The sequence below is a fragment of the Saccostrea echinata genome, unplaced genomic scaffold (assembly GCF_033153115.1).
Source record: "Saccostrea echinata isolate AGI-Se365-2 ecotype Australia unplaced genomic scaffold, CSIRO_AGI_Sech_v1 ptg000009l, whole genome shotgun sequence".
Classification (NCBI taxonomy): Eukaryota; Metazoa; Mollusca; class Bivalvia; order Ostreida; family Ostreidae; genus Saccostrea; species Saccostrea echinata.
Genome location: NW_026889758.1, coordinates 8,829,993 through 8,844,182, shown reverse-complemented (window position 1 = coordinate 8,844,182; position 14,190 = coordinate 8,829,993). Strand labels below are relative to the sequence as shown.

The 14,190-nt window shown below is 34.9% G+C and overlaps 1 protein-coding gene across 1 annotated transcript; it reads right to left on the bottom strand.

Moving 5' to 3' along the window:
• Nucleotides 1–1,137: 1,137 nt before the first annotated feature.
• Nucleotides 1,138–13,960, bottom strand: LOC133181733 (voltage-gated hydrogen channel 1-like). The gene is made up of 8 exons (XM_061316307.1): nt 13,908–13,960; nt 5,950–6,074; nt 4,838–4,938; nt 3,532–3,585; nt 3,023–3,161; nt 2,720–2,826; nt 1,677–1,726; nt 1,138–1,370 (listed from the first exon to the last, which is right to left on the bottom strand). The coding sequence occupies exons 1-7, from the start codon at nt 13,943–13,945 to the stop codon at nt 1,721–1,723; spliced, it is 570 nt and encodes a 189-aa protein (XP_061172291.1). The 5' UTR covers nt 13,946–13,960; the 3' UTR covers nt 1,138–1,370; nt 1,677–1,720.
• Nucleotides 13,961–14,190: the final 230 nt, after the last annotated feature.

Here is a 14,190-nt window from a genome sequence, read left to right as displayed (position 1 = left end):
GGTGGTGTTGTCTTTATGGAAGATAAACTTATAGGGATTAAAGTCTTTGAGTCTATTGTTGTTTGAATTGTTGTCTTTGTGAATGGTAGACTTTTAGGCGTTGTTGTTTTGGAAGGTACTGTTGTTGTTTGAATTGTTGTCTTTGTTAAAGGTGGGCTTTTAGTCGTTGTTGTTTTGGAAGGTTCCGCTGTTGTTTGAATTGTTGTCTTTGATAATGGTAGACTTTTAGGTGTTGTTGTTATGGAAGGTGCCATTATTGTAATTGATGTCTTTGTAAAAGGTGGAATTTTAGGCGTTGTTGTTTTGGAAGGTTCTGTTGTTGTTGTTGTTTGAATTGCTGTCTTTGTTGAATATGAACTTTTAGCCGTTGATGTTTTGGCAGCTTCTATTGTTGTTTGAATTGTCGTCTTTATTGACGGTAGACTTTTAGTCGTTGTCGTTTTGGGGGGTTCTTTTGTTGTTTGAATTGATGTTTTCGTAAAAGGAGGATTTATAGTCATTAATGTTTTGGACTGATCTGTTGATTTAGTTCTCAACGACGTTAACATCGTAGGGGTAGTGTTTGAAGCTCTTGATTTAGTAGGTGTAGTCTTAGAGCTAACGGTTTTTGTAGCTGTATCTCCAGAATGAGGTTTTTGAGTTGTGATTTTTTGGAAAGATTTCGTCGTGGTTGTCTTTGAATTATTTGTTGGTTTAGATGTAAGAACAGTGGAATGTATTACTGTTTTTTGCGAAATCGATGATGTTTGGACAATCTGCGTTGGAATTGCTTGTGTGGGCTTTGAGCTTTTCCAAACGGTAGATTGAAATGGAGCATTGGATAATTGTATAGTTCGCAATGTTGAAGAGGTTGTTAAATTTTTCGAAGCAGATGTTAAAGGACGTAAATTAGATGTTCTCAGCGTTGAAATTATCAAATTTAATGATGTCTCTTTTCTTGTACTCACTGAAGGAGTTTTGGAAGATATATTTGTACTAGTTGATACTTTTATCTGTGAAGGAGATCCAGTACTTTGGATTTTCATGTTGTAAGTTGAAGAAACTTTGGATGTTGCAAGTGCACTAGGTGTAGCATATATGGTTTGTGCACTGAAGGTCATTGGAGGAATAGAACTTGTAAATGAAGATTTTGGCATGGTTGACAAGGAACTTGGTGCATTGACCTTCAAAGTGTTTGCGAAAGATAAACGTGAAAAAGTTGATCTAGAAGTTTTGATTGCTGACAATGAGGGCGAATTACTCGATAGTAAAGAAGAAATCGTCGTATGTCTGTTCGAGGCCCCAAATGATAAAGGCGTAGGAGTGAATGAAGTTTTTCTATTAGCATCTCCATGAAGTTGAAAGTTAGAAATCGATCTTCTAAATTTACTCTGCAATAAAAGAATTAAACAAAGGAACACACATGAATTACAGAAAGTTTTGGTGACAGGCTGTTAAATATATTTATTGTTCTACCATTTAAGCTTTAATTTCAATTTTTATATAAATAAAAGCTAGATCTGTTGCCGCATTAAATGTTTGCTCAGTACTTATACACAGGATAATATTGTCCGCACCATGTACGGGGTTTCACTTTAAGATTATTATTATAAGAGTGTACTCTTAGTTGCATTCGATGTCTTTCACTCGATAATACACATCATATTTACTTTGAAATTCTACTATTTAGTATATACCTGTGCATTTTGAGAAAACCTGATGCGACTTGAGGAGCTCACAGTTAAACCTGTAAAGGAAAGTGGAAAGTCTTTTGATTAAAGTCATGTACTAAGGAAACAAAATTTTACCAATGTCACATGTATCTCTAACACTATCATTTAACATCGACGAACATGTATAACTCAGAAAAGAGATAATTCAAAGTATATTTACCACAAATAGCAATCCATATAATCAAAAAATGTGAAATATTGTTCATCATTTTGCATAACAAGAAAAGTTCAGTATAGTCCTCTAAATTATTGATAAGTTAATGCAGTATTTCATCCACGCATTATGATAGTATTTAAGCTAATAACTGATAAAAGATTAATCTCTGGCATTACAAAGGGTATTGTATTGTACACACTTTTGTTTATATAAGGTCAACTAGTTATCCGAACTATTTACATTTCATTATTCAGTTTGACCCGACATACTGGAGTTGATATATGATTGTTCATTCATACTACATCGATATCTAATCACACTATTGTTGATACAATGACAAAATATAGGCTATCACGTGATGGAAATGAAATCGTCTAATTTAATATGTACTAGTATATTAAATACAAATGAACACATCTCATTTGTCAGATATAATGAAGAAAACTTAAAAATATTTCGGGAGGACTGATAAATGGAAAATATAGTAAATCTTACTATCTAGGAGATTTACAATGTAATAAATTTAATGATCTTCGAAATATTATTTATATTCTTTTTGATAAAATATGCTTTTATTCTGTTTTGTTTGTTATTTAAAAATTAAAATCAACAAAGATATGAAGCATTTAAAGCGCATATTGTTTAAGGTATTCTTTAATCTAATAGAGGATAAAATAGTTCATTACGAATGACTTCTTATTGCGTCAATCATCAAGTATTTCCTTTGATTCATGCCTCTTATATTACACTTAATAATCTTCTCGTGTATTTTTGATTTTTACATTCTAATTACTATTGTGTATCTCTTATCTAGCACATCCTCAAACACAAAGTGTACAGTCATACTAACATTAGTGTGTGCCTCCTTGCGTCTTGCAAGCCAATCTGCTTTCTCTTTGGCCAGTTTCTCTTTATCAATGGTTTCAGGAACTTCTTTCCTCACACAATACTGGATTTCTTTGGGCAAAAATATCAGTAAAATTTCTTAACGAAGCTTGAATTGTAAAAGCTCAAACTGTGCATAATACCGGTATTTCGTTTATTATATTCACAAGTATTTACAGTTAAATATCCATTTCGTTGACAGGAAATAGATTATATAATAAAAATTTTCCTACAAAAGTATACTGGAGAAAATAAAGTGCTTTCTCACCGGCCATAATTTTGATGACTCTCCACAATCTGAAGAAGATAAGCAATGATACACTGTCCCTGACCACGTAACTAACAGGACTGAAGGCTAACGCAAGGTCAAGGCCAAAGGTCACGAAGATAATGACAGCATCAAATATCTGAGAAAAAATATAGTCTTTATAAACAACAAAAACATTATAGTGTAGATATGGATTTTTTTTTGCAGAACACTTTTAATACCTGTTAGTCTTTTCATCTTCCTCCTCATCGGGATATATATAATTTGAACAAAGTAATGAAGGTCATTATCTTTGAAACAGTAATATATATATATATATATAGATATTTACAAATATTGATTTAGATATATATGTACTTGAAATAAGGCGAACGTTTCCAATAGAATTTACCTATAAAGTTGTAACAGAGCATATATGTATAACATAAATACCTGGAAAACTAATCGATAAATTAAAAGCATATAAATCAAATACCAAAGACTTAGAAAATATTTGCATATTCTTTTACCTCCCACTTTTCATCAAAGAAGTGCTTTCCTTCTACTGCCATCTTTAAAATCACCTGTAAAATTCTAAAGCAATTATATGCATATTCATTTATGCTTTGCATTTGATATGCTGACTTCTGTATATTTCTTTCTGTAAATTTTCATATACATGTAGAAGGAAATTCATCGACTGCTCATGCTTTCATTGACGTATCTTTTATCAAACTGTTTTTGAAGTGAACTCCGAGTAAAATATTGTAGTTTATCTTGAACACAGTCTGTATTTATGCGTGTTCTAGCTCTATAACTGAATTAGCTCTGTCTACTGAAAAATATATTTTGATTGAGTACAATCTTCTTTACAGCGTTGGTTAGATGAAAGATCAAAGTGTTCGTGCGAACATTTTATAACCGAACTAAATACTCCAACAAAATTTTTGTTTCAGTTATCGAAACATAGATGTACATGCAAGTTCTAACAATAAAAACCAAATTAGTCTGACTTGAATTTTCATAACAAATATTTTGGTATACATTAAGTATATCTAGAACCATTCATTTTGACAAAAACGTCATTGTCCACAAACTTTATGGACAACCCTCGTAAATTATAGCTTGAAATCAGTTTTTTATCATATGACAATACTTGTTACATTTGTATTTTATATGCAGTTTTCATGAATAACTCAGCATTTCATATACTGCCAATCGATTGCTATGTTCGAAATGAAAAAAAGAAAGCCAGTTGAAGGTGTTAAATGTAATATCAAAGAATTACAAAACTGGCAATACTTTTGAAACACTGGTATTCCACTGTCTACTATTGATTCACGTGGGACAAAATATTGAAAACTAGAAAGGAATTCGGTAGAGGGAAAGAGCTGGTAGGGCTAGGTATGAAACCCCAATTTTCTACATTTAGTGGTTTTCTCCAGGCCTACTTTGATCTGTGTATGTTAGTTTATTAAGCCTAATAGACTCTTTTTTTAATTGATACCCTCTTATTCTTAATATTTTGTATCACATAATACAAGGTAGACGATGGAATATTCGGTCTTTCAGAAATATCGTCAGATTTAACAACTCCTTAATTATGCATTACTTACATGGACCTTCTATTTTCAATGGCAGTAATTTTAAATATCAGCAAGTATATTTAATAAATGGGAGGCTATCCATTATTTAAAACTGCATGTGTCATTAGAAAGTACGAAGTATTGTCATTAAATAAAATAGTAAAATTAAATGATTTGTATGCTATCAATTCAATATTTTAGATAAATTTATCAATAAAAAATATCTCCATAATTTCTGTGAACACTATACCTCTACCACGAAGAGGGAGATAATTGTGAGAGCGGCATAGTGTAATCCCTCCTCCACCTCCAGCTTCAGTTCCTCCTCCTCCTCGGGGGTCTCAGCGTGAACTGTTACAAAGATAAGTGTTTATATCTAACTTCCATTAAGTCAGAGTTCTGAGTGTTTGAAGGTACCCTTTTCATTAATTGAAGGTGCTTTTTAGATACGTGTTTGTACTTTCCTCTTTCAGTGAACTAAGGTGCTTTTTAGACACATGTTTGTGCGTACCCTTTTTCATTGAATTAAGGTGCGTTTTAGACACATGTTTATAAGTACCCTCTCTCATTTAAGTAAGGTGCTTTTTAGATGTTTGTACGTATCCTCTTTCAGTGAACTTAGGTACTTTTTCGATGCTGTCTTTCTTTGAACTAAGATGCTTTTTAGATTTTTGTACCTACCCTCTTACATGAAACTAAAAAGAATTTTAGATGTATGTACATACCCTATTTAAAAGAAATAACTAAAGGTGTTTTTTTTTTTTTAGATGTTTGTACGTTCCTTCTTCCATTGAACTAAGGTGCAAATTAGATGTTTTATGTGTATACCCTCTCCCATTGATTTAAGGTGCTAATCAGATGTTTACGTTCCCTCTTTCATTAAACTAAGGTGCTTTTTAGATATTTGTATGTATTCCCTTTAATTCAATTAATGTGCTTTTTATATGTGTGTACGTACTTTCAATGACGTCGTTGTGTTTGTATGTACCTTTATTGACGTCGTACATCAGGCCCTCAGGAAGCAATTTCAGTTTTGGGGGGGGGGGGCACAGCTATACATTTTCAGTTGAGGGGGCACTACCAACTACCAAAAATTCCTTGACAAGCAAAAAAAAAAAGGTCAAAAGGTCATCAGACGTTTTTATTGAGGGGGCACAAGCATATAGTAGCTATATTTTCTATAGTAAACTATAGATCGGCAAAATTATCGGGGGGAGCATGGCTCCCCCGTGCCCCCCCCCCCCCCGGTTCCTACGGCCATGTACATACCATTTATGACGTTGATATATCTTAAAATATCCTCTGTGACGTTGATATATCTATAAGTACCCCCCTCTATGACGTCAGTATGTCTGTACGTACCCTCTATGACGTCGATGTCTACCAGCAGTACCACCAGAAGGAGAAGAACGTCTATTATAATGAGAGCAATAATGACGGCGTGGGTGGCGGGACTGTGAAACACCTTCTTCATCCTCATCCTTAAGCTAGAGATTAATAAAAATCAAATCATTACAGATATACGACAGTTGAAAGACACTTGTTTGTAAAACACTCATTACAGAGCATCTTACACTATATAGATTCAATTACGTATAATGTGTCTTTCGATCTCTGAGTAAGTTTCAAATTGAGGGAGCGTAATGGAGTTTATAGTTATAACAATTAAGATTACACATGTTATATGTAATAGTGTTGGATTTGTACAAAAATAAAGTAACAGAACTTGCCAGAAGATATATTTTAACTTTTATTTAAATTTGTTATTCAAAACCTAGATCCACCCCTTAGTTCTCCCTTACCTGTACATACTTATATATATTACCTAAGGGCATTGGTCAGGTGTTTTGGAAGTGGTTATTGTTATTTTGGTTTTTATTGGTTATTGATTTGAAAGGTCTGATTCTATTGGTTTTATTGACTGGGTTGGAGTTTTCCCGCTTTATTCTGAGTATTCTTTGTTCAGTGGTTGATTTGACCAGACTATATATATATATTCATAAAAGACATTTTTGACTTTGGACAGATTTCCATTTCTGATCACCATTCATGTAGATACTTCTATATTAACAATTTGTGGGAAAGCCTATTCCCATAAAATGGGCTTACATAATACAACACTATATATTTATAATCACTCCACTGTGCAATAAATCTGATGAACCCTGACAGGAGTGTTGTGTTATATACTTCCATAGTGATACCCCTGTTACATTTTGGCGCCCACGTTGGGACACAGTGGCTTTGAGTGCAGACTGGAGACGAGTGTATGGTGTGTGGTACGTTTAAGGATCCATGGAGATCGTCAGGCCATCAGTGACGCATAAACTTACCTGTGATGACTGTGTTTATCCACCCAAGTTACAAACTTTGATCCGCGCCTAACAAGTGACATTCTGAAGGATCATCAGTGGCACCGGTGTAGTGCATTTGAGACTGCATGCAATAATTTAATCTGTGATATTTATCTTTACCAGCTGGTGAGTTACATGCATGTTTATAAACTGTAGATTTTAGAACTTGGTGCACCGTTAGAGTTGAATATGTAAATATATATATTTTTTTCTTTGTAAAGAATTTAATATTCACGATCGATCAGTGGTGTAAATTTTTTTTGGATAGGCCTACATTTAGCTAGCTAGTAATATTTTTATAGTTCAAAGTTGATCATTGTCTGTCTGTTCTGTCCGTCATAACTGGGTTATTATTTTTTTATTGTGCACATATTGGTATTAGAACTTTAAAATGTAAGAAGAACTACAGTGAGAGTGAGAGCATGGGTAAGTTGTGTAATTAACAGTGCACATATTTCCCTCATTCCATCCCCAGTATTAATTAGTAGCTAATTTCTATATCTTTCATCTGACATTTTATAGACGAGACAGTAAGACTACAACAGTTGAATTTACTAGTTATATTGGTCGTATTCAAGTCAGTTCATCTGAGTTTGTCGTGATATTTTGTGAGGTCATTGTTGCTTCAGTGTTATCAGTGGTTTTGTAATTGTCTGGTAGTTAATCCCAAAAAAACCTATTACCCAAAATTCCATTACCTTTGCATTGTACATATTATTTATTTTTTACAGCAGAGTTTGTATAATTTCATTCGTATCAATTTAGATCGGGTTCGGTTTCATCTCCGCATTTCAGTCGAGTTCGGTTTTGTTTTGCGAATTCCGTTCGAGCTCGAAATCCGTTTCATTCATAAACCGGAAGTTTACAAAACGTGATTCGGTAATTCTTAACTTTTTGTTTTCAGCACTTTAATTTTGTTTTAAAACATCAACAACAATCTTTGCATTCAGTTTTTGTGTTCTTGTGTTGTTATCTTAAAGATTCCTACGTCTCAGGTAAATATTTCTGCTTAAAACCTTGTGTTTATTTGATTATTTGCACTTCATTTCTTCAACATAAAATCAGCTGATTTTGATCGACAAGTAAGTTCATAGTGACAAAGTTATCTGTTTGTTTTCAGGATTGAAATTACTCGCTGATACTTTTGATTTGTTTTTGAATTGATTCACGCTTACCAAACTTGCTTATTACAGTGCAAAGAATTAAAAGTTATCTTTATTGCAGGTTGTAAATAGTATTTTGTGTTTCAGCCATAAGATAAAATATTTTGAGTGCATTTATTGACCGGAAGTGCAACACTTAGCGGAAGTGCATCCTACTTTCATTTTCTATTTATATTTTGACATTGTTTATACTTTCCCAAAGATTATTAGTTCATTTTGAACTACCCTCCTGGAATTATTTGCAATTTTATTTCACCATGAGATAAATTACAGGTACAAACAGTTGCTTTATTTTAAATGTTGTGTATTATTCTGCAGCATTGTAAATATTGTGTACTATTATTTGTGTTACCATACAATTATTCAACAATCATGTCTGAAGAAGCAGCGATGACAAAGGAGGAAGTGAAGAACATGCTTATTGCCTGGAAGGCAATGACGTTGAAGCCTAAGGCTGATACCCCACAGGACTTCATAGACTGGATGACAGCTACATTTATTAAGGAAGAACCTACAGAGACAACTGAATCTCCAAGCACAACAGCTTCCAGTAACACAGCTCAACCTCCACCATCTTCTGGGAAACCTATGCCTTACACTCCGTTCCCACGGATATCGACTTTCTCAGGAGATAGTAAGAGTGATGTTACTTATGATGTTTGGAAGTATGAAGTGGAATGTCTCATCAATGAATCATATCATCCAGACACTATCCATCATGCCATTAGACGTTCGTTGAAGGGAGAAGCGAGTCGTGTGATAGTGCATCTTGGACCAGGGGCATCCACTCAAAGTATCATCAAGAAATTAGATAGCATCTATGGTACTGTAGCTGAGAAAGAGGACATCCTGTCCGAGTTCTATAGTGCTAGACAAAAGGATGATGAGGAATGTGCAAGATGGAGTTGCAGATTAGAGGATATTCTAAGCAAAGCCATACAGAAAGGACTTATTGCACAGTCACAGTCCAATGAGATGCTACGAACAATGTTCTTCAAAGGATTAAGGCCATCACTGAAAGATATTTGTGGACATCTCTTTGACAAGACTCTCAACTTTGATGAGCTCAGATCAGCAGTGAGAAAAGTAGAGATGGAGCATCAACCTCAAATCAAAGAGAAGAAATCAGCAACTGCAAAAGCTGCAACACCTGCTGAACACTCTACTGATAGACTCGATGATCTTGAGGCAAAGATTAATCAACTGACCACTGCAATGCAAGGTTTTACAAATCGTCAGTACACTTAAAACCAAATGAGATTACAGTTGCCATCAATGACATTCAGTGTACTGCTCTTCTAGATACTGGTGCTACTGTATCTACTATAAGCCAGTCTTTTTATGATCAGTACCTTCAAGATGTAGAGTTACATCCCATTGAAGAGGCTATTAATATAGAATGTGCTGATGGACAACTGATGCCATATAGTGGTTATGTGTGTGTCAACCTAACACCATTTGGTATTCCAACATTGGACAGACTCCAGAATTGTTTATTCCTTGTTGTTCCAAATAGCAACTACAATATGCATGTTCCTGTGCTTATTGGAACCAACATAATCCAGAGTCTTATAGATGTCACAAAGGAGGAATATGGATCCAGATTTCTTCAAGAAGCAGCTTTAATGACACCCTGGTACTTAGCCTTCCGCTGTATTGCTATTAGAGAGAAGGAATTAAGCAGGAATGGGTATTCACTAGGCTTAGTGAAAAGTGCAGAGACATCCAGAGTGATCATTCCTCCAAACAGCAACATTACCATCAATGGGTACATTGACAAGAAGATTCCTTACCACAGATGTATTGTTATGATGCATGAATCTAACAAATCCTGTATTCCAAGTGATGTTGATATTGAGGCAACTCTCCATCCTTATCTGTTTGAGGATCATCAGATAATGCCAGTAAACATCAACAACGTCACAACTAGAACCATATCAGTTTCACCAAAGAGCATCATTTGTGAGATTCAGCCAGTAGAAATACAGGATACAGGACCAACATCTAGAGAATCTTCATCAGTGTCACCAGAATTAGAAGACATCTTATCCAAAATTCACCTACCAGAGAATATATCAGATGAAGAACAACAAGCATTCAGAGAATTAGTGGAGTCATACCAGGATATTTTTTCCACAGGTGCTACAGACATTGGAACAACAGACAAAGTGAAACACAGGATTGAACTTGCTGACTCAACACCATTTAAGCAAAAGTACCGACGGATTCCACCTGCTATGATAGATGAAGTCCGGTCACATATTAAAGAGTTGTTGGCAGCAGGAATTATTAGACCTTCACACTCACCTTTCTCCTCCAATGTTGTACTGGTCAGGAAGAGTGATGGATCTCTACGACTCTGCATAGATTATCGACAGTTGAATTCAAGAACTGTAAAAGACAACTATGCCTTGCCCAGAATTGAGGAGATACTGGACTCACTATCAGGAAACACCTATTTCAGTGTTCTCGATATGAAATCAGGATACCACCAAATAGAAATCGAAGAGCGGCATAAAGAACGAACTGCATTTACTGTGGGCCCTCTTGGATTTTATGAATTCAATAAAATGAGTTTTGGCTTAGCGAACACACCTGCAACTTACCAACGTTTACAAGAGCAAAGCTTAGGTGATTTACATCTTAAAATTTGTTTTATATATTTAGACGATTTAATTATTTTTTCAAAGTCTTTCAGGGAACATATTAACAGATTGCAGCAAGTATTCCAGCGTATCAGAGAATATGGGCTTAAACTTTCTCCCAAGAAGTGTTCACTCTTCAAGAAGAAAGTTAGATATGTTGGACACATCGTGTCTGAAGATGGGGTGGAGCCAGACCCAGACAAGTTGTTGAAAGTCAAAAACTGACCAGTTCCAACAAACGCAGAGGAAATTAGGCAATTTTTAGGCTTTGCGGGTTATTAACGTAAATTTATACAGGACTTTGCAAAAATTGCCAGACCATTAATTGACATTATGGCTGTTGGAAAGAAGTCTAGAGGGAAGCAGAAACCAGACCCAAAATGGAAATGGGAACAAGAACAACAGGAGGCATTTACTTTACTTAAGGATAAGCTTACTTCACCACCTGTTCTAGGTTATCCAGATTTCACCAAACCATTTAAGTTACACACGGATGCTTGCCAGACAGGTCTTGGTGCAGTATTATACCAAGAACAGGGAGGAAAAGATAGAGTCATTGCATACGCAAGCAGAGGATTGAGCAAGTCTGAGAAGAACTATCCAACTCACAAGCTTGAATTTTTGGCATTGAAGTGGGCGATTACTGAAAAATTTTCCGACTATCTACAAGGAAAGGAATTTACTGTCTACACTGACAACAACCCACTTACCTATGTTCTTAGTACTGCAAAATTAGATTCTACTGGACATCGTTGGATTTCTGCTTTGGCCTCCTTCAACTTCAAAATTTTATACAGACCGGGAAAATCAAACACAGATGCGGATAGACTTTCCAGACTCGACAACACAGAAACCATCGACAGCGACTCTATTAAAGCTATATGCCAAATTGGACAGCCATATGCAGAGACTTTAGCCATAGATGATGCTATTTGCCAGCTTATGCAGCCAAGTTTAGAAATAGCAGATCATTTGGACATATCAGCTATTCAAGATAAAGACCCTACTGTTTCTTTCTGGAAAACCCAAGTGGAATTAGGAACCAGACCAGATAGGGATTCTTTGAACACTGAAAATGACTTGATTTTCTACAGAAATTTTTCCAAATTCAAAGTCAAAGAAAACATGCTATTGAGAGAAGTGAAAACAGAAGATAGCACCATCCATCAATCTGTCATTCCCATGTCAACCATTCCAACTGTATTACATCACCTGCACAATAAGATGGGACATTTGGGCAGAGACAAGACTATTTCATTAGTGCGACGACGATTTTATTGGCCAAAGATGCAGAAAGATAAAATAGTGTTGGATTTGTACAAAAATAAAGTAACAGAACTTGCCAGAAGATATATTTTAACTTTTATTTAAATTTGTTATTCAAAACCTAGATCCACCCCTTAGTTCTCCCTTACCTGTACATACTTATATATATTACCTAAGGGCATTGGTCAGGTGTTTTGGAAGTGGTTATTGTTATTTTGGTTTTTATTGGTTATTGATTTGAAAGGTCTGATTCTATTGGTTTTATTGACTGGGTTGGAGTTTTCCCGCTTTATTCTGAGTATTCTTTGTTCAGTGGTTGATTTGACCAGACTATATATATATATTCATAAAAGACATTTTTGACTTTGGACAGATTTCCATTTCTGATCACCATTCATGTAGATACTTCTATATTAACAATTTGTGGGAAAGCCTATTCCCATAAAATGGGCTTACATAATACAACACTATATATTTATAATCACTCCACTGTGCAATAAATCTGATGAACCCTGACAGGAGTGTTGTGTTATATACTTCCATAGTGATACCCCTGTTACACACCAGGGTAATGATGCAACAATTCCAATGACCCTTGACCTTACATTGATAAAGAAAAAGAATATAAACAATGTAGCTGACTTTATGAGCAAAATACAAGCACATAATTGTAAACATAGTGAAGGTATACCTTTCCTTGGGTCTACATAAACAATAATATATTCAAAATTTTGCACGTCGATTTTTTTTAAAATCCGTAACGAAATTCCCACAAGCACATTTTTATAAATGAATGTTTTCGATTCTCATAAACTTGAAGCGTAACAAACCACACAAAATGTAGTACGGGGAGCGAGGTGGATATTCCTTGTTTTTAATTCCAACACAAATCGCTGCATCCAGTAATTTAGAGAATCGCTGTTCATCTCGGTCAAAAGTGGACATTTTCCCGTGCCGCACGCCACTCCTTAGCTTGAACGTTACGAGGATATTTTTTGAGAGTCTATCAAACGCTGAATTTCATGATCGGACACTTGTACAAACCTTTCATTTTTCGTCTTCGTGTCGACCTCGAGACTGGTGAAATTAACGCACTCAACTCAGTCTCCATCATGTCTAAAATATTTCCTATATCGAAATCCATAATGATAGGTCAATTTTTAGTTCCGTAGATCAAACCTCATACTTCCTAAACAATCTTCAACCTGCATCTGGTTTCCTAACTGATCTAAGGAATTTTCCTTCATAATTTCGGTTTCCGTGTCTATAAGAATTGCGAAAGCATAAAATCACAACCGTCATCCATGGCGTTCAGAATATGAATGGACGAGGTAGAAATTTCAAGAAGTACAGCGCGCTATACTTTTCGAATCACGTGCTCTTTTTTCATTGGTTATATAAAATAGTATAATGAAATTTTGATAGATCATGGCTAATTCAGTGCATGAGAATATGTAGTTGAATTAAGTGCTATTAACGTGAATTTGATAGATCATGGGTAGCTCAATACCTGAGAACAATGATACAAAACATATAGAGTACCTTTTAACTCGTGCATCTTCAGATATCAGACTCGGGGGGCAAGCCCCCTCGTCCGATATCTGAAGATACACTCGTTAAATGGTACTCTATATATTACTAATTATCTTAATATTTGCTTCAAGATTTAAGCACAAGATAAAGTCAGTGTTCTGGACTATTAATTCAGCCTATTTAGAGATGAAAAATATTAAAATTATGGAATAAATTGGGATGAGCAAAATCGCTACACTTAGGTATTATATTATCTTCTTCCTATGATTGAAAATTTGAAATTTAATGATAAATAAAATTTACTTAATGAATAAACAACTTAGTATTTAATTAAAGTATCTCCTTCCTCAATCATTTACCTGTTTCTGCCGTCTCGAAGATCTCCGCCTTCTTCCATTACTTTAAATATATATATATATATATATACAACCTCACTCGCGTCAGTATTTCTTATATTCTATTAACTCCTCGAATTCTCAGCTTCAAAGAGAGAGACCCAGTTCTCAAGGGACCCTGGGTGTCACTTCAGCAAATATGGATCTTCATGTACTTCCTAGTATCTGTTACAAAGGAAATTTTAAATATTTTTGTCGATGTTTTTTTTTCCTGTAGAATTTTCACATCCTCTATTTGGCATTAGCT